The sequence below is a fragment of the Neodiprion fabricii genome, chromosome 5 (assembly GCF_021155785.1).
Source record: "Neodiprion fabricii isolate iyNeoFabr1 chromosome 5, iyNeoFabr1.1, whole genome shotgun sequence".
Lineage (NCBI taxonomy): Eukaryota > Metazoa > Arthropoda > Insecta > Hymenoptera > Diprionidae > Neodiprion > Neodiprion fabricii.
In genome coordinates this window covers 34,113,084-34,134,935 of record NC_060243.1, presented here as the reverse complement: position 1 = coordinate 34,134,935, position 21,852 = coordinate 34,113,084, and the positions used below count along the sequence as shown (strand labels likewise).

Genomic DNA, 21,852 nt, shown 5'->3' with positions numbered 1-21,852 from the left:
TCCAATGACGTCGAATTCCACAGAATTCGTGTATAGAAAGGCTGACAACTTCTGGCGTAATATGGGTCTGTTCGCCGTGAATTTGAGTTTTGAAAACTGTTTTACCGTCGGAGAGCTTTAAGCGGGTTCCTAAATAAGATCGACACTTTCCTACATCGACTCGTCAATGATTTCCTAAAACCGTTTCGATGCTCATGCGAAGTGCATATCTGCAGCGGAGCGAAAGATGAAGAAAAAGCGTAGATATACCTACGCTTAGTGTACATAGGTACATCCCTATACTATATTCTATGCTGCCTGCGCTTACGCTGCAGCAGCTAGAATCGCAGAATGTGCATGCACGTAACAGATGCATTACACCTATACGTATGCGTACGTGTATACGTACATGCGTGTCTGCGCGGGGAAACTTTCGAAAGCTTACATTAAATTTCAACAATTCTGCAGCGTTCAGTTGGTTGGCTTATAAACATATATACGTATACTTGCATATACGTACAATAGACGCGCATCTGCATATCTATACATATACTTTGCACCGTGACCACTGCACCACGTTATAAATTTACGACGGTACAAAAAGTTTAGATTTATTATCTGCGCGGAATGCTGCGCTCTTTGAGCTATTTTGCGATACTTTTTTTTGTTCATAATTTATTTTCATATCGTTTCTGTAACATCTTTTTTCCCCATCTGCCTACTCCCGCAGACTGTGTTCAAAATTTTACACAAAATTCAAGCGAACCTCGATTTTTTCCGCTAAAATCTCAATTTTCCGTGATATTCAGTATATTCTATAATCTTATGATAATATTGTATTATACATTATTAGATAAAAAATGTTATTGCTTTGAATACGAGCAATGCACAATACATCTATTCTAAATGCTGTTCGAAATATCTTGTTGTATCATCGGAGAAAAAAAAAAGCAAAAAAAAAAAACGAAAAACAACAACACGAAACAAAAGGGAAGAAGAAAAAAACGAAACAGAACAGTCAAAGGAGAAAAAGGAACGTGAAGGCAGTTACGGCGGAAAATTGTTTCTACATGTACGTGAATTGCCTATCATGGTGTGTATATACCTAGATCTATGCATGTGTACGTATACACACATGTATAACGTACGAGATGAGCATATATATATGTATGTATAAACATGTATGTGTATGTATGTATATAGTATATATATATCTATGTAAGCGAGCGACGGAGCGACGGAGGCTGCGGCTATGTGGCGCCTACCGTCCACCATCTATAATCTCTATGCGGATATCGATTTTCCTCGTTGTATTTCCTAAATTTATGCAAACTAGCATTCTCCCTCTCTCTCTCTCTCTCTCTCCCCCGCCCCCCTCTCTCTCTCGCTCTTGGTTAGTCGTACCCACTCCATCAGACCTGTATACGTGTATACATATAGATAGATTTACCGCTTCTATACGTATAGGTAGAGGTTCTTTCCGTAATGAGTTTTCTCTTTTCTGACTGATTTTTTCTGTCTCTTTTTTGTTCTAGTTCATTTCAGCCTCTTCACCAACTACAATATTATACTTTTAGCAACAGTCGTTATACTAATACGATTAATTCTTGCTCTCCATGAAAGTGATCGAAAAATCATAAATATGCACGCATATTGTAGTTTAGTTTTGTATATTACCTGTGTAAACTGTACGAAAATAGAACTTGCGGGTAAAACTTTCGTCGAATACTCTAGAATGATATATTCGGCATAATATTTTGTGTGTGATTGATTAATTGTTGAAAATAATTTTAGTCTTCTTTTATTATTGCTCAAATTCGAATTCTAGAACAAAACTTTCAGTAGTTGTAAAATTGTTCAAATCGGATGCAAAAAAAAAAAAAAAAAAATTAAAATGAATTCAGAACCGATTAGCGAAATTATGCATATAATTGACATTTATCAAGTGGGAAAATTAAAATTAGTATTATTCAGAGCTGCTATGTTTCCCAGGTTAAGGAAAGTAACGATAATGTAATCCAAAGTTTGTGTTCAGGTTGGATAATTTCCGTAAAGTGTAATAGTGAAAAGTTTTATCCCGCAACCGAAAAACGTACGTGTAGAGCGTCTAATTTTCACGTTCGTAATATAAACTGCGGTAGTACATATAAGGTACGTAGTTGCGTTGTTTTCCCGTTTAAAACGTGAAACTCGCTCTGCATACAGTTTCGCCAGAGTGGAGGGCAGTTGGGTTAAATTTTCAGTATTATATCTACTGTAGAATTGGGCACTTCTCCATTTAATACTTCGAGGTACCTTTTAACCTGCCTAAATACATTCTAGTTAATTTACTGACGATGCAAACGTAAAGTTATACCTATCATACATTATACGTACAATTAATATGTGCGCAAATTATATATTGTAGATAATACCTACGAGGCTTCGATTGCTTACAGATCGGATTTATGGAATTAATTTAATCTTTTGAACAATTTTCATTTCTTCCATGTATTGCGATATAAAGTATGAAACTTTCTCATTCAGGACGAAAAAATATATGAAAAGAACTTGAGATTTCCTGATTCTTCCGTGTTATATATATCGCGGAAGTTTTCGCTTACTGTTTCTGCTAATGGATGCCATAACTTAAAATTTCTTATGCCTTAGCGCCGTCCGCTCTGTGTAACAATTCTTGTGTAATATTCTTTTTCTTCCCTGCAGCTTTCTCGTTTCTCCGGTTGTTATTCTCTTACAACTTTTATACACGCAGACGCATCCCGCATAACTATCCCCACACCCCAAAAGCGCGAGACACATTTTTCTTTACGCTGCACAATCGGCCGAAGTGAAAAGTCAGAGAGGGTTGTTAAATCTGTCAAATTGACTGATGGCCGAAGGCTATAAGCCCTAACAATACGCATCCGAAGGCGTATCCGCCAGACTTCTATCTATCTTCATAAAAATACACACGTGCGAAACCGCTCGGCCGATCCTCGTCTCCTTCTCTTATATGTGTACAACAATATGTACCAGTTATGTGAACGTTCATATACGGCCTGAATAAGTTAATCTTTTGTTGGCAAATCTGTATACCAATGCCGATGATTGACAATCGCCTGACGAGCAACCGCGGTGATGGAAAAAAGTGAAGGGAATTATGTATAATTCAAGTAAGAAGTATGAAATGATAAAAGAAAGGGAAGAAAAGGAAAAAACAAATAAGCAATATGACGAGAAAGTAGACGAAGAGGTTTGCATAAGAATAATTTAAGTCAAAGCTTAGGATCAATAAGTTGTGCTTTAGTTTCTGCAGAAAAATTGTAGGCCGTCACTCGTATAATCGACGAGTATAATCGAAAAAAGTAACATTCAACTTAAGCGAATAAAAGTATGGGTATATAATTATTCGTATATAATCTGTCACGTATAATTTTCATTTCTTTCCGACCAACAACAGGAAGCATTTTTCATAACGGAATGAAAAAGCTCCAAATCATTGCCAAGTGTGGCTGCAGGTCCGCGGAATTGTTCCGATGATAAAATGCATGTGAATATAATCTAGGTCACGTGGCGAGTTTGAGAATGCACCGAGAAATATATTTGCGAGATAATATATACGTATAGATACGAACAATATTGCCATATGGATCGGTATACTGAATGTGAAATGAATTAATGAACTATTCGCACCGTTTCAAAATAACCAAATGAATATTATATTTTATATATTACACATTATAATAACCGGTAAATATGCATAATTGTCAATATGCCTGAGTGTTACGGATAGACATTTGTGCAAGTAAGCGATGATTATCAAACCCTTTCAGTCACAGTGGGATGCTCAGCGTCTAACCTCAAAAATTTCCACGTCATAGCCTTATCACAGTTCATTTATGACTTCAATTGATCTTTGTTTCTTCGTATAACCCCAAAAACACCCGAGTAACAAGTTTCGACGAGAATTATCGAATTTACATCAGCCATATTGGATCTGCCATTTTGGATTTAGAAGTTATCAAATTCCGACTTCAGATTCGTGTTTAGCGACCCCGAAAATTCCCGAGTATCAAAATTCAGGCCAAAATATTGAGTTGAAAAATATGTGACTAAAAGTGTCAAGAGTCGGAAAAATATCGATATAGTTAGGGATGCAGAATATCGTCGGGGAGAAGATTCGTATAATTCATAAATACATATTGGCATGCTGCAGCTTTCCTGCATGTTCGGATGTTCCGTATGTATACCCACAGCAGTTACATCTAAGTACCTATGGCATGCAGTCGGTAGCTAGTTTGATGCGGTATAAGGGTATGGTTTTCAGTCTTTCGATTCTTTTTTCATATTCTAGGGGAGTGGAATGGACTGGGGATATATTTATTAATTTGGCACCGAGCCCTGCACCGGATAACCTTACGTTACAACGTTATGACGCGTACAAAGCTACGCCCAGATTTCTTTATAGGCAATTCCCGAGACTGCATAGAACGTTGTAAATATTACCCCTATAGTCGGTTGCAGGCTTTTTCCATTCCCCGCCGTTATAAGAATGAACGTTTTATTTTATACTCTCTTGACTTCTGACGCTTCGCCGCCGCTGCTGCTGCATCGCTATCCGAGTGCTTCTATGTACGGTTTTATTTTCTACTTTTCTTTTTTTTTGTCGTTTCTCTTTTCGCTGCTTTATCGTTGCAGCCTAGCGCCTCGAAGACTCTTCTAGCTTCCGGTCCCTCACATTTCGCAGAATTTTCCCTGCCTGTCGTGCGGCGCGAATTTTACCATTTAATATTCGCTTCCCGGTTATAACGTCGAGGTGTTTGGAATACATCTGTGAATGGGTTTCTTGGGTCTGAATGTAGAAACATGTTTCTATTTTTTCCAATTCTTTTTTACCGTAATCATCGAGCTTTATAAAATACTAATTTCACGTCAATATCTCTGCAAAGTAATAGTTATTGTCTTCGGTGATTCAATTTGGAAACTCATCCAAAACTTAAAAAATTTTCATACATTCTGTCGAGCTTGTAAGGTGAATGTAAAAAACATTATATATCTTTCAAAATTTATCTTCTCTCAATCATGGTTAGATTAGTTGAACTTTGGTTCATCCTAAGCTTGGATTCATGTGCATTCTGTGCTGCTGGAATCACTTTAGAGTTAGGAGTGGTTGAGGTCTGCGCTACGTCAGACGCGTCTGACTTTAGCGGCGAGTGTCTACTTCGACTGTCCGCATTGTCGCAACCCGACTGACTCTTTCGCGGGCACTTAAACGGGTTCTCAATATTTTACGGGTTCGTTTTTTTTCTCATTACGAAACTTGACGGTTCTTAAAATTTTTTATCTCATTGCGGACGAATGTTTCTCGTATGTATATTATGTTTCACGTATAATTAATATCTGCAGAAGGTATGAATGCAGTTTTTGGCAAACTAGGTAAAGAAAGAAAATTGATAGAATTCTTCTTGGGCTCTGCGGTAGGATAAAGTCAAAAATTATACGATAGTCAAGATATTAGACCCGATAGTTGTAGACGTACAGATAGAGGATAGGTGTATAGTTTTACTAGAGCCGGAAGCAAGCCCGCACCCGAAAAACCAAATCGATAGGCTTATAGCACGCTATACATACACATTGCCTATGGATGTGTATGTAATGCACGCATACATAGTTAACCGTGGGTTGCCCTGGATCTAGCTCTCCTCAACCATTTCGCGTAATGCACACACGCGCGCACACACACATGCACGTATAACGCATGTACAGTAATATTCATTAATGCCCTGAGCTTCCGGTCAACTTGTTTTCGGTTCAAACTTGTTTTCTTTTGGAACATAAGCATAATTAGACGTATTTATAATGCCGGAGATCATGAGAAATGTATTGGTACATGCATAACCGCGCGTGCACCGCGTATGTTGCGTGAACGCGTCATGTTTCTATACCGGATTATTCTGATCGATTAAGATGCAGCTGCGGTTTTCCCGACTGCAACTTCTTTGCATACCTGCGGCAGCCACTCGAATTCATTTATTCGCCTCACGTACCACCTCCGCCAGTTTACTTCGCTTGCGCGTCTACATTGCATGCGACCCGCGACGACGACGACGACGTCGCTTCGGTATAATGCACTATACATTTATACCCATATCTTAGAGGCGAACATGCAAGCACATCTTAGACGTGGCTGTAATATAATGTTCCGCAAACGTTCTCGCGCTGCGGTGTAATGTTGTAAACGAAATATACTGAGGGAGAGAAGTAAACCGGTTGAGTAACGTACTAATCATACCAGTATTACGTGTTAGTGATGTAACGAATGTTAATTTTTAGGCATTCGCGAATGCAAACGCGTATGCGAATATACATTTTTAAATCTGGCGCCGTTTCTCTGCGGCTAAAAGTTGACGATTGATTAACTAACAGGTACATCATACAAGTCGCACGCGCGCATTACCACCGTTTGCATCTTATTCCAGAAATTGCCGAGCCGATCCGAACCAAGCCGATTGTTTGTGTGATTATTTAACGACAAATCGATACCAGAAACAAATTCATTTTGAGGTTAGAGTGTGATTCAAACGTGGAGACAAAATTTCACGATAAAAGTTCATTATTAAACTAATGTTTTTTCTTTTATTTAATATTATTTTCACAATTTTTATAAGTAAAATATGAAGTATTTGTGAGTTGCCTTAGCAAAATATTTGCACGATTTTTGCGAATGCGAATACGAGTATTCGTTACATGATTATTACGTATACGAAGTGTAATTATATAAGCTACAGGGATTATAATAATTACATCAATATACAGACTCGATGGAAATCGTTGATAATTGCATGTTTGACAACTAAGGAATAAGAGAAACGCGGTGTTATCTGAATCAGAGAACAGCGTTTCAACGGCTGCAACCCTCCGCGTGCACATAGTCGTTCCAAGATGGCCGCCTACGACAATTCGCTGAATAATAATGGCGCTGGCTAGAGCTGAGTTCTTTCTAATTGAATATAAATATTAAACTTTACCCATTCGCCGGTATTGCGGCAGGCGTGGATTTTCTCTCTCTGTGAAAACTTTCCGGGTATTATATTAATTATATATCGTACTAGCTGGCAGTCGCGGTTTCACCCGCATTCAAATTTAATGACCTAACCTATAACCGGAGCTAATCTAACCCCCGGTTAAAAAAAATTCATCTTTGCACAGCTAAGAACCATCGTCTCGACAATACGGATATATCGTACCTCAATCGGTCAAGTCGTTCGAAAGTGACACGATAATTATGAAACGCACAGAAGAATTATATACCTTGAGATTGTACGGTGTATTTTATCTGTGCAGTATTTGGCACAAATTAAGAGTATACAGAATACGAGGAATTATACTTTAACGGGTAGTCGCAGCTTTATTCGTTTTATTCTAAAACTTAATTACACACACTTGTACAGTTCAGTATTGGTGATCATCTTCAACTTGAACATCGTAAGCAACGAATGGATGTTCCATACTCCGACTAGAGTAACTTGCACGAACCTAGGAACACTGATATGTTAGTATATCTATATATATATATATCAGTGCCTAGGAACTATAAGGTGAGGTCGAAAGTAGCTAGAAAACAAGATGAAGAATTACGGGAACAAGAAAGGAAAATTTGAGTAAATATTGCACAGACCAGGTCAGCGTCGATGTTTGTGCTACTGGCAGATATAAATATACTGTAATATATGCAGTACATGACTGAGTAATATCTGTAAAATCTTCCGGGATTTGGTGAAGGGTATGCGGTACATACATTATATTATAGGTCCCCGTGGTTTTAGGATAAGTCTAGTAGATTATACTGCTTTAGCTGACCGTCGCCGTCGTTAGTCTAAAAATGCAAGCTGCTCTTTATTTTCCGCTGTCTAAAATAGCCCGAGAGCTCGGAAGAGTGGGGAAGTTGCAAGCCTCTCATACACGTACGTATAGCCGTACGTAAAATACCGAGGCAAACTGTGTATACAGATGCGTGCGTGCGTGTATATGCGTGCATGTGTACGCAGCTAATGTACGTACGCATACACACATCTGCGTATGCAGGTATACGCGTGTATGTATTTACATACGTATATTCGCGGAGAGTAAGTAAGCAGGACCGTGCGGACGATATCCAAAATAAATTGCGAGCAGCTGTTGCGTTCGGATCGCTCTGCTGGGCCGATCGTCCATGTAAACCTATACTCACTTCACCTACCTCCCACCTTATTTCCACTTCCTTGGTTATCTAGATTTTCCTAGCTAGATATAATTCGCTATCCGTTGGTTATTCCGCGTTACATCTCTCTGTGATTAATTTTTACTTCTTACTCCAGGAATATACGATATATTGATATAATATTATGTGTATACATGCGAATTTCAAAACAACAATCATTGTGAGTGATTTGCGTGTTTCGATGCATTCGTCTTAAGGGGGTATCCTACTGTGACCAGCGTTCAAACAGGATGATTTTTGGGAATTTATTTCGGAAATAATGAAATAATTTTTTGCGTAAGCTGATGTTTCCCCCGCGTGATCGGTTGGTGTACATGATTTTTCAGATAGGGTTGGTCTGAAACAAAAAAAAAAAATCTGCATCGATTACATGGTATTAGCTATGTTACGACGGAGCTTTTTTTCGTTTTTCGTCTTAGGTCACGTGAATAAATTCCTGAACTCTTTATCATTTTAGGTAATGCGTATCATTATTATGAATACATTGTATATATTGCAAAAAAAAAACCGTACTGAGAAAGTCGCCCGTCGCGCCACAGCCAATACCATGTATAGTTAATGAGGGCATTGTTTTTGAATTTTAGATCAACCACGTTTGCGGAATTATGTATACCGACCGATCGCACAGGAGCCGATGCGAATAAAAATGACGTGTGAAAATTTTTATATTTTTTGATGAAAAATTTTACACACATTCCTTAAGATGTACCTGAAAACATATGAAAAAATTAATCATATTGCTTTTGTCGTAAATAAATTCCCAAAAATAAGTTGTTTACACGCTGGGTACAATAGGATAAGCCCTTGACCTGTTTAAGTATGACCAGTAGCTCGAATATTCCCTAGATCCCTACGGGTACCAGTGATTCGAGGTTATAATGCCTTCAAACAAGCATATTAGCTGTCCAGCCTCAGTTCGAGTTTAATTGATGCTTAGCGGAAAGTAATATGCCGGTAAAATTCTAGGTGAACTCATTTCATAAAAGATGCAGCTACAATCGTTACGGAATTCTCTAGCCCCGGGGAATTTGCAATAATGAAGTTGGCAATGCAACTGAGTCAACGCATCTGCACAAATTAACTGTACAATCTTTTAGCTATATATGTAATATTGGGATTTTCACTTTGTAATATGCGTCGTCTGGTGGAAAAAAATCAGCTTAATGGAACCAGGCTGACATTTGACCGTGTTTTTCCGCGTGTGGATAGTAGAACAGGTATATTATTGATTACGTTTTACTAATGTATGTGACACGAGTAATTTGAAACCCCAAGAATTACGATTTGCCTCCATTAAAATTAAAAACTTAGGTTATGTGGTGATAAAATGGCGCCGACAACGAGACTCTGACGTCATGAGACATTTTTCAATAGATTTAAGAATGTATGAAAGCAACAAAAAAATAGAACAGAAACAGCAGAATCGCTCGAGATAAAAAAAAATCCAGGAAACTCGACTCGAGCTAACGGACGCCACGCCTATATAGCAGCTGCATGTATATCAGAGAAGGACACATGTCAAAGCGTCTTTGACTCCGCACGTTGCCGATCCTTTAGTATCCACGCTGAATACCTAATCGGGTTTACGCACTGCGAATCGTGTATGCAATCAAGGAGCAGGTATCTCAACACGCGTGCGATTACCTGAAGCTTGTGCAGTGGCGTGGCTGCAGAATATGGAAGCAAAGCGGAAAGGGATTCATTTTTTCTTATAAACTAGAATTTCGTACCGTCATTACACAGTTAAGTGGATTAAAATACAGGTATTAGAAGTCGAACGCGCGTGGTTCATTGCCCGACTACACGATTTTCTCTCCCCTTGACGGTTTGAATTTTTCAGTAATATCACGTCATTGCTGTCGTGATGCGTTCTGCACGTTTCTGCGGTATCAAACGCGTCGACGCATTCCGCTCACTGTCAATGCGTGTTTCTTAACGCGAATTGCTATTCCGAGTGCGGAGACTGTTCCCAGGCTGCGTGAATCGCATATTTTCATTCGAAGCATCGAAGAAAGAAAGAAAAAAATAAATAAATAAATAAATAAATAAATAAATAAATGTACACACATACCTGTACGATTTGAGTTACACTTATTGTATTGCGTATTCTTTCACCGGTATATCAAGGGGGGGGGACAGCTTGGACGGTCTAAAATGATGCCTATTTGTAGGAGTTTTTTTTTAAAGAAAATAAAAACACTTGGAGCAATTCGAGTTTCAAGGCTCTGTTATTTATAGTTTCAAGGAAATTTTTGAATTTTTTCATTGACATTAATAACAAAATGGCGGCATGGCGCATATAAGTAGCGAGCGACTCCGAACTCGAGGGATTTTGCGGTGGCGCATCTCCTGACACCACCGTCCAATTTGTAACAGATAGAAAAAATTTGTAGAGTTCAAAACATCTTTTTGGATCTCAGCTCTTAGCCTAACGTGAAAAGAAAACGCGGTCGTCGCTTCTTATACGCGCCATGCCGTCATTTTGTTATTAATTTAAATGAAAAAAATTTTTAAATATTCCTGAAACTATGTATAATAAAGCCTTCAAACTCAAATTGTTCCAAGTGTTTTCATTTTCTTGAAAAAAAAAAAGAAACGTAAAAAATAGGTACGATTTTAAACCGTCCAAGCTGTACCCCCTCCTTGGATGCGATGACGAGGAAGAAAATTTCTCTTACGACCGATATATTCCCGCGCTGAAGTTTTCTTGTGCTTTTCTGTTACAGAATGAAAAATTAGAAGTAAAACAGAAATGGGCCTCGAGATTGTTGGGGAAATTAAGAAAGGACATAACGCAGGAATACCGAGAGGATTTTGTTCTTAGTATAACCGGAAAGCGGCCAGCGATGTGCGTCCTCAGCAACCCTGATCAAAAGGGCAAAATGCGTCGGATCGACTGCCTCCGCCAGGCGGACAAGGTGACTTTCATTTGCATTTTCGATTTTTTTTTGCTTTTCTCGTACCATCATTTTCTTGTTGCAAAGCTCCGAGCATAAGACAAATGCTCATCCGTGACGAACCTTCTGCCGCACAGGTCTGGCGGTTGGATTTGGTAATGGTGATACTATTCAAGGCGATTCCCCTCGAGTCGACGGATGGCGAGAGATTAGAGAAGACAGCGGAATGCGCCCAGCCCGGCCTATGCGTTAATCCTTATCACATCAATGTCTCCGTCCGAGAGTTAGACCTTTACTTGGCTAACTTCATCACCAGCCACGGTAAGCTGCAACGTCACTTATATGTATTCGCAAATCATTGTCTTACACCTCCTAAAACCCGATTTTATCAAGTGTCAATGATTTTCTACGAATCTTTAGACAAATTGGGACATTTCGTACAATATTGTAAATATGCATAGTTTGACATAAAGATTTGTATTTTTACAATAAAAAATCTACAAGCTGCTACAATTTGTTAACGAAAATTAACAATTCATTGCGAAAAACTGTGCATATTTTCAATTTTGTAAGAAACAATACGAAATGTATATTCAATTACGGTAAAAATTCGTTTAGTAGAAATTATCATCAGGGTTATCGACACGATAATAACAATCGTTTCAATGCAAAACGACTCATGTATACGAGATAGAAACGCATACATGTGCATCAACAAAGTTTAGCTGCATTATTTTCTTTTCTTTTGCAATTTCACTTCATATTTTCTCACAAATGATGCCAATATTTCTTTGCCCATATGTACACGTATACGCAAGCAAGGTGCAGGTATCGTTGAGACTTCCTTGTCTTTGGCTGAACGCGTCAGTGGGTGAGAGGCTCGTATCCCATCCGTTCGCCAAGAATCTCTTCCATGTACCAGTTCATTCATTAATTTCATTGCTTTCAAAGTAGATGTACACATTCCGCATATTATACCTATACTTTTCAACGTTTATAACCTTGCCAATTCGTCAACTTCGCTACCGTTGAATATTAGCAGGCTATAACAGACACACCACGCTGTCTATGCGGAAGAAACCAATATTAACCTCTTTTTTCCTTCCGTCTCTGTTTCTCAATCACAGAAACCAGCTTTTCGAGAATAGTATCGGTATAGTAATCCGTCTTTCGGGAGTCTTTTAAGTTACTTATGATAAGAAATTCGCCTTGTTTCAAGCCCTGAAAGTTATTGAACGATCGCGTTTTTTGTTTCTAAACTTTCGTCAGTCTCGGTATCAAGCAGAAATGTAACTATGAGGTAAATTATTTCCAATAGCGTGCATAATCAGCCTCATTCTTTCATCAAACTGTTAACGTTATCTGTATAAATTGATTACAATTTTTCCCATCATCGCCAATAAAACAAACGTCAAGTTATTAAACAAAAATGACTATCCGGATCAGTGGAAAGTGTTATATTTGTTATCAGAGTACACAAGCTGGATAACTAGAGTGTACACGTAGTGCAATTGGCTCTGGACCCCGTCTTAGGTCGACGAGTGTCTAGAGCAACCGGCTTGGCAGCAATTTTCGTAATGTTTACAATCGGTTGACGCAAAAATTGGCCGCGCCTGCCGCACTGCTAACAAGATCAAATGTGCGGGAGTGAGATGGAAAAAACTAGTGGAAAAAAGTATACAATCTATATATGTATACTACGTATAGTATATACATTTATATATTTGAGAAGGAGAGAAAGAAAAATGACACGGAATAAAATCAAACGCTTCGTTGCCAAGACATGGGGTAGGTTAGGCATTCCTTCCAGTATCCCATTCTGATCTTATAGCTATTACACCGCATAGTTGATTCTTGTGTGTGTATATGTGTATAAACTTATGTAGCTTTCGAGTAGCTCAATATCGCATATCCGTAGGTGGTAGTTTCTCTATTTATCTTTCCAACTTAACAGTCTCACATTTTTCTTGCTACTATTTATTTGTTCGCCTTCACTTTAGATCAGTTTCCTACTTGCACGAGAGATTAAAGTTTTTTTTTATTTTTGCATAAAATGAAAAAAAAAAAAACAAGCAAGGAAGTTCATACTCACTCGTATATAACGTAAGTGTAATTCGCTTCGACGACGATGTATATATTTATATACGTATATTATATACACGATGTGAACGCACAGTTTCTTCATATGATCATGGGGTAAGATGCGGATCTCTTCAGTATCTTAGCCTTGAAACATGTCTGGGTTTAGATTATTGTGCCACTGTGTATATTTTAAGAGTAAAGGAATTTTCATGATGTTGATCATATAGGTATAAGGTAGGTTAGATTATAGTCAAGATACAAGACTAAAAACAAATGATGATGACGACGACGTGTTAAGTGATTTTTATATGTGTTTTCATACTTTCTGAATATCTTTCAATATACTGCACCATCCGATCGGCCTATCAATATTGGTTCTGTTTTTTCTTATCGCGGTGCGTAACTACTTCAAACTCTTTTTCCCTTCGCAAGCAAATAAAAAGGGAATGTCTTTAAGCTTCTTCGCATATAAATAAATCTACATCATCATGTTCCCAGTGGTACAATATATTTTTCGTTCCACGTATACAAGGTTGCATGATGGTAATGGCTTAGCTCTGAACGCAGCTTGTTTAAACTTGCGCATTTCCATATCAAACAGTGCGCGGAAGTCTCATGTCTCATATGTTGGTAAAAAATAGTTCAGGGCAAAGGTTTGTAGACCTGGATCCGTGCGGTAGATTAGAGAATGTCCCTAGATCCTGAACTGTTCTAAATACTGAACATAGTTGTATAAAATCGTTTTGCTCTGTATTAACGCGGTAGTTTCGACGTGTGCATTATGTGTATGGATATATATTTACACTGTATTTGAGACACGCACCTGTCCCATACTCTATTCCTCTAGTCTATAGTAAGAGCTGAGGACATGATACTTGCGCAATGAGCACAGCGATATTTAGCTCTCAGGTCGAATCCACATCGAGATATACGTCTCGGAGACAAATGACACGGCGTACTGCATTCCTTCACTAGATTTAGCTGCAGGACAGCTGTATAAAAGCCGCACGCGCTGCCACGTTTACAGGTTATAATCTTAAGATATTAAGGGTATGTGGTACTTCTACCCTTACCGACCGATCACACTCACCTTTTTCATCCTATATTGAATAAACAGATGGATGGAAAGGGTTCAAATTTCGACTGCGCATCGCTCTCTCGTAGCGGAGCTCAGGAAAGTTATTCATATCCAAAAAGTCAAGTAGCTTTTAACTACGAAATCATTGTAATTCCTAGTTCTCGTCTAGCGACCTCAATATTGGATGAAAACAGTCTCGTGATGGCGCATTTCACTCCTCATTCGTACCGGAATTGCGGAAAATATCTCAGTTATGCACGCTTTGCCTCTGAAATGCGGGAAATACGGGAATAGTAACACGTGTCAAATAACCACACATATTTTTGACCATTTTCGGGACATGAGTAGCTTTCCTGAACCCCGCTGCGAAAGAGTGATGCACCGTCAAAATTTATATCCGTTCTGTTCATTTGTTAATTTAATGTAGGAAAAAAGAGAGTGAGTTTGCTCGGTCGGTAAAGGTAGTGGTACTACATACCTGTAAGTACGCCATCTTGTCCCCTGATTCACCATAAAACTTCTTAATTTTCATGTTATACATACAATCACTGCGGCAGTTTTGCCGCGGTCTTTCGAAGTATCTAGAGAATCATGTCAAAATGAAGATCCGTATTTATACTTTGTCAGTTCGTTGTGTATATTGTTTAGATATAATATACATACACTCTGCACAGTCCAAGCGTAAAAGCAGTTGTCGCGAGGAATCAGATCGACAGCGGTGATGCTTGGTTGAGGATCTTTTGATCTAGGCGCGGTGCCGTAGGTAATGGCTGTTCGGAAAAGATGCCTGTATCGGATGAAGACAGGATTTTTGAATCATAAATGCGGTAAATTGTAACGAGTACCGTTAAGATTTCAGAAGCGATCAACATTGACTGAAACTTATATGTTTGAACTGGTGCCTTCCGCGCAAAAAGATGACGAATTATAAAAGAGAATTTTTGTACCGTCGGTAAAATTGACCTCTGCACTCATCTGACGGAACATCATCTTTTCGGGATGATTAATGATCTAATTTGTTATTCCCAACGATTCAAATAGCTCATATACACGATGTTTCGATTTTTCCTGATCAATCTAGGCAGTTGTTTTTTCTCGCAAGGCATTGGCGCGATGAGCGAATATATGGCGGGAAAATTGACCCCCGAGATTTGGCATAAATTATAACCTTACAGGAACTCGTGGCGAATATTCCCCAGTCGTGTAATGCGTGTCGTAAAATAGTTGCACCGCCATTGTTCGTTGTGAACTTTGCCTAAAGCTTAGCCCAGCTTAGTAAAACGGTTTACTGCAGAGTAGGCATAGCTGTAACGCACGATGTCTGCTGGCTCGACTATAAATAAACAAGCGCGGACTGACTGCCCTGTAACAGTTGCGTTTCGTCGTTAGTAAGTATAGTATATATATGTATAATATATATAGCAACTTCCACGCGATGTCTCGTTTTGTGTTACAAAACGGCATTTGTCTTGGATAATTCAGCCATGCATACGCTTAACAGAAATATTAATACATACCGTCGCAAAATTTCAATCGGTTATATAAAATAAACGGTCTTGAAACTCTACAATTTTCCCGCTCTTTCGAACACCTAGGCTCGGCGCCATTTTGTGCTTTGCTGGTCACGCGGAACAACAAAATGGCAGTGTAACTTACGCGCTTATTATACATGTATACTCGCCAGGGTTTCTTTCCGCAATCCCGCGCATCATCGTTTACGACGTCGTACTCTGCAGCTTAGAAACGAATCTTCTAGGCTAGGGGTATTTTGGTAATATCTATTGCGTAATGAGATTTGCGTAAGGTCACATTAATACATAAAACAATATGCGTATATACATGTATCTATACACATAGATACATTTCACGTGTATATATATATACACATACATGTATAACAACGACGAAAATAAAGCTATACTAATAGCTCGGTTTCTAGTTCATCAATTATTGTTATTAATATTAATACCGTTGCATAAAATATTTTTAAAATTTTAACATTATCGCGCGTGCTGATTGAATGTTCAAAACGTTGTTCCATTTTTTGTTCTTCCACCGCGAAAAGTAAATCAGTTGCGAAACGGCTTCGCTCTCTCCAATTTTAAATGTAATTAACTCCTAACGGGTATACGCATATATAATGTTGAAAACTGTTATTGCGGACACGTGTATATTGACCATTCAAATCGGTTTCTCGTTTTTATTTTTATTTTTTTTATTTCATTATCCGAAATTTCATTATCACTCCTTTCGTTTGTTTTCAGAGGTTCTCAATGGAATCTGCAACACTAGCAAAGACGAAGAAAGGAGACGAAAAGGTATAAAAAAATGGAATAATATAATATTCAATGTATAACAATGCTTGTACACGTGTGTTGTACATCAGCGAAATTATTATAGTTTGCACAATTTGCAATAATAGGTAAACGAGAATTAACAATTAAAAAAAAAGTCTGACCGTTTTTTACAATTCTATTATATATCTGCTGCGTTTATTTTGTTATATTGACATTTTTTTTTAAATGATTGGCACGAATCTCTTCTCTTGTATTCTGTCAGCTTACATTATATATATTATGCACATATACTTCGCGTGTTGTGCTAAAATTATGAAAGGAGGAAAGAAAGAAAGAAAGAAAGAAAATATTTAGTACGCGTATAGATTGGAAATATTGAGATCTTATGCGGGCCTGCGTTTTTCATTTTTTGATTGTTTTTATTTAATAAAAAAATAATCACTGTTATTACTTTTTTTTTACGCTTTCAGTGTGCACTCAATTGGCAAAAAATTCCTTACCATACCAAGGTGTTTGTCTGTTTATTTGTTTGTGAGTGTTGTGCGCAGGTGAAAGTCGACAGTTCAAAATGGAGAGAGAAAGAAATGTTTAAGCTTAAACAAACGATTCATTAGATCAATTTTTTTCTCGAAATAATTATCTAGCAATTATCCTTGCCGCAAATTTGCATACGCAAGTCGGAATACATGTCCGGTAGAACAAGTCTTACGTACAGCAATAAATGCCGTCCAGCAAAAATGAATTATCTTATCTTGGCAGATATGATCACTTGATGATGCGCGGGAAAGAGCTAAAAATATAGCAGAAACCTTCAATGCAGTGCGCAACGTAAATTCACAATTTTTATAAATATTTGTTACATAATAATAACACCAGCAACAGCAAAAATAAAAAAGTACGATAGGAGTAATGTCAGTTACAATGTCATGAAAAGTAATAATAACATTGATAGAATCGATCGTGTGACAAAAAAATATTGGTGTTAGGCAATCGTGCAGGATTCATTTTTTTCATCTCTCTCTTTTGCTTAGCATGAAACAGCGATTGAATTTTTTTTGTCCAATTATCATTACCTATACTTTTGGCTGGTTATAATCGTGCAAATAAAGTGAGGTAATATAATTAGTTTCCGTGGGATTCGGTGTGTTCCCAGGTGGTTATCACGAACTCTACAACGGTGTCGTCTGCAACGACACGATCCTGGCAACGGGTGTCTTCAGTTCCAAAGAGCTATGGATGCTCTCGAAAGGTAGGCGACAACTAATTGTAAAAAAAAAGAAAAAAGAACAGCAACAACAACAAAGTCGATAATAGTAATGTTAAAAATATATCCGCCTCATCCTATCACCGCATAAGATCTTAGTAAGGGAAATTTTGTTTATTCATATTCTATTTTTTGTTATAGTTTTGTTTACATTTGTATTTTGTTTTTCTTTTTTCTTACCGCTTACAAATACTACTGTATGTATAACAATAACGCACAAGGAAATATGTCTAAGTTCAAATTTTCCCGCTATTTATCAATCCGTTAAACTGCTTGTCTCTTCTTCTATTTTTACACATGTTGCAATTGTTTTTAAGGAAATGCGATTTTCTTTTTTTTTTTTTTTTACAATTGTTTCACAACGTTTGAAGGGGAAAAAATCTCGTGAAAGATACTTGCGTATTACAGAAGTCGATATACACGTTGTATCAGGTATATACCTACATGTAGCGTATGTAACGTATGTACGATACACTTGTATGCATAACGGATGAGTCCACTATATATCAGAGTGTGCAGCGTGAAATTTATTTATAGAACCGAACAATGCTCACGGTCTCAGAAACTCCATATAGTTCGACCCACACCGACCAAAGTAGCTTACCTCAGCACTCGCTGCAGGGCGTTGCTGCAGTTTCGCGAATAACGAGCGATTTTATTTATCTGCACGTACCTACTCTTTTCTAATTTTTTTTCCCTCTATTTCTATGCATACATATAGAAGATCTTTTCTTCTCAGTTTTTATTTTACTGTAATAGAAGGCAGGGAGAAGTATTTGATTGACAAAGTGCAAATATGACAAACAGTGAGTCCGATTCTTGTCCAGTAACAAAGTTACGGAATTTATCACACACACAGTTTTGATTTGATAAATTTGTATGATAAATTGATTCGTAATCACTTGTCTCTCGCTGCTGTGCGAGGCGTTATTAAATTGGCTTCAAATTTGTGAGAGTAGCGACAGAGTGAAAGAATCGCTCAATAGGCTCTGTGCCAACTTCTTACTTCCGAATTCATGAAATGTCCAAATCCACGTCCACAGCTAACCAACTAGATTTTAAATCAGTCTCAATGTCGGAAATTTGTTAGGTGCAGACACGTGTTACTGTAAAATACAGGAAATATGTCTTTCGATGGTCTGATAGAGCAAAGCAAATCAAGGATAAAAAACATTGGAAAAATGTGAACTTTGGTTCTACGTTACAAAAAAATTCTCGGCGTTCAAACTTGGAAAATATTTGAATAGAAACCATGAACCCACATTTCACGTATACATATATTTAGCCTTATTTATTACACAATATAGACGTACTTCGTGTATGAAAATTTTTGCAAATCTAGGCTTTTGATTTTATAACATTCTCTGCTTTTTCCTTGTGAATTGCGTTTGAGTATAATATCGCATCTTCAGCTGTCACGCGCATTTCTTTATTTTTCAAATTTACAATTGGTTTGTTGTTGTTCTTGTTGTTGTTGTTGTTGTTTTTAATGTTGTTGTTGGTTCTGGTTTTCTCTTTTGCGTGCATTACGACACATACACTCGTGTAAGCATATATAGATATATGTGTACGTATACCTAAGTAATTTTCAAAAGATGAAGAAAACAAGGCTGTAGTTACTATATGGCATGCGTCTGGTTTCAGCTTCCATACTACATGACCTCAGCGACATGCAGCCCCAAATAAACTCGATCAAAATAGAGCACCCGCCGTACTACTGCAGCAGCTACACACCGCCATCAGCCGCTTCTGCGGACCATGCACAACCTGCGGCTAGCTTCAGTAAGTGCGACACAGTTCTTTCCTTCTTTTTACCACCTCATTGCATATCATCTAACCTATAATTAATACAGCCGACCCCGGTTCATTCACTGCGGACAGGTTCTGGTCTAACTTTTCACAAAGTTAGACGAAAAAATATTTACGTGGTATCGGGTATTAACTCATCTCGTAATTACTGCTACCATTATTATTTTGAAATATTTTTCTGTCCGAAATTCAAGGGGAAAGAGAATAATACCGATCTTTGGGTAAATGCGATCGGCTCGCTTGACGGAATCGAAGGTTAACTTATCGATCACATCAATACGGTTATCTTTTTTATCGACCCCGTTTGTTTTCTACTGTTTGTTTTTTTTCGCCAGTACATCCACTGCGGACGGGTTATAGTCTAACTTTTTACAAAGTTAAACGAAAAAATATTTCCGTGGCATCAAGTATTGACTCATCTCGTAATTTTTATTGATATCATTATTATTTTGAAATATTTTTCTGTCCAAAATTCAAGGGGAAAGGGAAAAATTCGATCGGCTCGCTTGGCCGAATCAAAGCTTAATTTACCGATTACATCGATTCGTATATCTGTTTTACCGACCCGATTTCTTTCGTACTGTTCGCTTTGTGTCTACGTTGGGTAAATCGAATTTAATTTAGGCCCCCCGCCTGTGCATCAGCTGATAAGAAATGACAACAAGACTGAAAAAGCACCGACGGTATCTGTCTCGAGTGCTTCGAATTTTTCGCCCGTCTTGAGGCCGGAGGATGCTCACCGAGGCGTTGACTCTCCGCACTCTCAGACCGGTATGTCGAGTTTTTCTTAATCCACATTATTATTAATTATTTATATATAAGTCGCGAAAGCGTTGGAACATACGTGTATGAACTATTGCGGAGAGCAGATTATTCCGAAGAAATAACGCTGATCTTTATATTCTAATCGACAAGAATGCAACGCTTGATTCGTCACAGTATACGTATCATCCATTATACCTAGATGGTACGAAAATTAATCATATGAAAGTCAAATCTATTAGGGTCAGAATAACCGAAATATATTTTCTGTAAGTATTGAAGACAAAAAAATATACCTACGATGTATATTTCTCGAGATGCCAAGAAGTAAAAGAACATAGTTGTATATAGTAAACGATAGTAAAAAAATTAGCTGAAAAAACAGCATTATTCTCATGAGTTTTATAATATCTTTTAGCGTATATATACGTAAGATATGATAAAAAATACATATGTATACATATATTCTATTATATATAATAATATGAAATTGTGAGCCGAATGAACAAACATCTAACATCGAAATCACTGACGTGAATAATGATTCATACTTCATCATAAACATGCTCGCCTATTATAATTGTATTATAACAAAAAGGTCAACGGATTCTGAAAATCGTTTGTGTTTTCTTTAATTATTTGTTGTTTGTGACTAACCACCAACCCCCCTCGCCGTTGATATAATATTGTTGTCTAGTGTCCAGTGTGCGATAGACCCAAAACTGAGCTCATCCCCGCAGGCATCATGTAAGTAATGATAAATAATAAAGCACAAAAAGTGACCTTTCATGATATATAATCATGAATAATTAATGCTGCAGTCATTCGTTACGACAATATATGTATGTATGTTATACATAATACATACTATATAGATTATATAGATGTAGTTTCTAAATCAGATATCATTTTCGCGGATTCTTTCTTATACATAATAGTTGGTATACACTAATTATCTACCTATAATCAAGAGACGAAACGAGGTTCAACGAGGTAATCAATCAAACTGTAATTATTTCACTTCGACAATATTTTGCGAATTTCCCCTCCTTCCATTTAGCCGAAAAAATATTGACCACAGTGCGGCTTGTGTGTTCCACATGATTATGCAAGATAATCGATGATACAAATACGACATAAAACCAAAGTGAATAGTAATCGATAAAAATTGCCAACCCTTTTTAGAAAGTCTACATCAGTTATTGGGTGAAATTGCGGATGTGCGGTTTAGTTACCTACTCGATAATTTTGCAAACCTTAACACACTTCAATAGGGATTATTTATACAGTATACACGCTACAGAGTGATTAAAATGTTTGTCAGTATATACAATATTATATAGGTATGCAGGCCAGATAAGTCGAAGAATAAAATTATAAATTGACTATTAAATTATATAAGGTATAATCTATGTAATCAACACAAAAGCGACGTGGAAAAGAAA

At 37.5% G+C, this 21,852-nt stretch overlaps 1 protein-coding gene and 1 long non-coding RNA gene across 11 annotated transcripts in view; one reads left to right on the top strand and one right to left on the bottom strand.

Moving 5' to 3' along the window:
* Window positions 1–21,852, top strand: part of LOC124182728 (nuclear factor 1 C-type) — a 44,680-nt gene that overhangs the window by 10,295 nt on the left and 12,533 nt on the right. For 8 of the 10 annotated variants that reach the window (XM_046570332.1, XM_046570331.1, XM_046570333.1 and 5 more), the window contains exons 3-8: window positions 10,945–11,136; window positions 11,253–11,436; window positions 16,540–16,593; window positions 17,726–17,821; window positions 19,481–19,618; window positions 20,270–20,416. In XM_046570332.1, the coding sequence (XP_046426288.1) occupies window positions 10,945–11,136; window positions 11,253–11,436; window positions 16,540–16,593; window positions 17,726–17,821; window positions 19,481–19,618; window positions 20,270–20,416 (811 nt within the window). The remainder of the gene's footprint in view (window positions 1–10,944; window positions 11,137–11,252; window positions 11,437–16,539; window positions 16,594–17,725; window positions 17,822–19,480; window positions 19,619–20,269; window positions 20,417–21,852) is intronic. The other 2 variants (XM_046570334.1, XM_046570337.1) reach the window with 2 other exon arrangements.
* On the bottom strand, window positions 7,341–7,819 carry LOC124182738. The gene is made up of 2 exons (XR_006870849.1): window positions 7,757–7,819; window positions 7,341–7,494 (listed from the first exon to the last, which is right to left on the bottom strand). It is a non-coding gene; the product is annotated as an uncharacterized LOC124182738 (long non-coding RNA).